This window comes from Aplysia californica, unplaced genomic scaffold (assembly GCF_000002075.1).
Source record: "Aplysia californica isolate F4 #8 unplaced genomic scaffold, AplCal3.0 scaffold00100, whole genome shotgun sequence".
Lineage (NCBI taxonomy): Eukaryota > Metazoa > Mollusca > Gastropoda > Aplysiida > Aplysiidae > Aplysia > Aplysia californica.
Window position 1 is genome coordinate 659,740 of NW_004797370.1, and position 1,293 is coordinate 661,032.

General features: G+C 46.0%; 1 protein-coding gene across 7 annotated transcripts in view; it reads right to left on the reverse strand.

The window, feature by feature from the left end:
* Positions 1 to 1,293, reverse strand: part of LOC101861199 (legumain) — an 11,839-nt gene that overhangs the window by 748 nt on the left and 9,798 nt on the right. For all 7 annotated transcript variants that reach the window (XM_005095298.3, XM_005095297.3, XM_013080801.2 and 4 more), the window contains one exon: positions 1 to 789. This exon is cut by the window's left edge and continues 748 nt beyond it. In XM_005095298.3, coding sequence (XP_005095355.1) covers positions 1 to 789 — 789 coding nt within the window. The remainder of the gene's footprint in view (positions 790 to 1,293) is intronic.

Genomic DNA, 1,293 nt, shown 5'->3' on the forward strand with positions numbered 1-1,293 from the left:
GGCTTCCAGTGTATTGAGACAGACACCGGGTTGGTATCCCTCCGCCTTCGACTGGTATTGAGCGAGGACTTGGCTGTTCATGCTAAGATTTCCGTACTGCTGGGGATGACTCACTGATCCAGAGACATTGCAAGCTTTTTTCATCACTTCATACTGCTGGTAGAGTGTTTTCTTGTGGAGATTTGCCTTGTCTGTGTCGTACACCCACGCGTTGCCATATTGAGTTCCAACGAAAGAGAGGCGGAATTCATCCCAGCAGCACATATATCCTGACTCGTGGGTATTGGCGCAGGTGGTAGAGTAGATATTGATGTTTTTCGGGAGTATGCCCTCAAACATACTCCCCGAGTTGCAGGAATCCACATAAAGCACCATCTCCTTGTACCTATTCTCTCTGTGCATCTGCTTGAGGGCGTTGTTGAGGTCAGTGTTGTGCAGCTCAACAAAATCTGGGAAGTAGAAGACTCCTGGACCTCCGTGATCAACCATTGTAACGAACACGTGATCGTCAGGACCGCTGTCTACCACCTTACCCTCTCGACCAATCAGCTTCTTCACGCCCTCCTTGTCTCCTGTGAGAACTTTGAGGAAGACTTCCGGTGTCACTTCTTTCTTTCGGTAGTCCATTTTACATCCAGGGTAAAGGTTCGGCCCTTCAGGGACGTTGACGATGTTTCCTTGGACGGGATTCTCGGGGTCGTGAGCTAAGTCATCATAAGCCATGTGGACGATGTTCTCTGGGGGGATGCTGTTGTTTCGCATTGTGTGGTAGGCGTGGCACGAGACAGCCTGGGGGGGGAAGAAACAAAAGGTTTAAGATTAATATAGCAGTAGGGATACTGAGTACTTAAGTTGGATATGTTCATTCTCATAGAATCATTTACATTGAGAAAGTTTCAGTGGTGTAGTGGCTTATACTTTCAGTTAAATATTACTATAGCAGTAGGGATACTGAGTACTTAAGTTGTATAATGTTCGTGCTCAAAGAATCATTTATATTGAGAAAGTTTCCGAGGTGTAGGGGCTTATACATTCAGTTCACAACGGGTCCAATTATTTGAATCAGTTTGAACCAGATGAAAGCCTTGGTGGAATGGTGCTCCATGCACTCTATAACAGCAAAACGCAAAACTGGTATTTGTTTTTCACCTGTGCGTAACGACTCGGCCCATAGTGCACATGTTTCACGGTTTAGTTTTCAGAGAGAGAGAAAGAGAGAAAGAGAGAGAGAGAAAGAGAGACAGACAGACAGACAGACAGACAGACAGACAGACAGACAGACAGACAGACAGA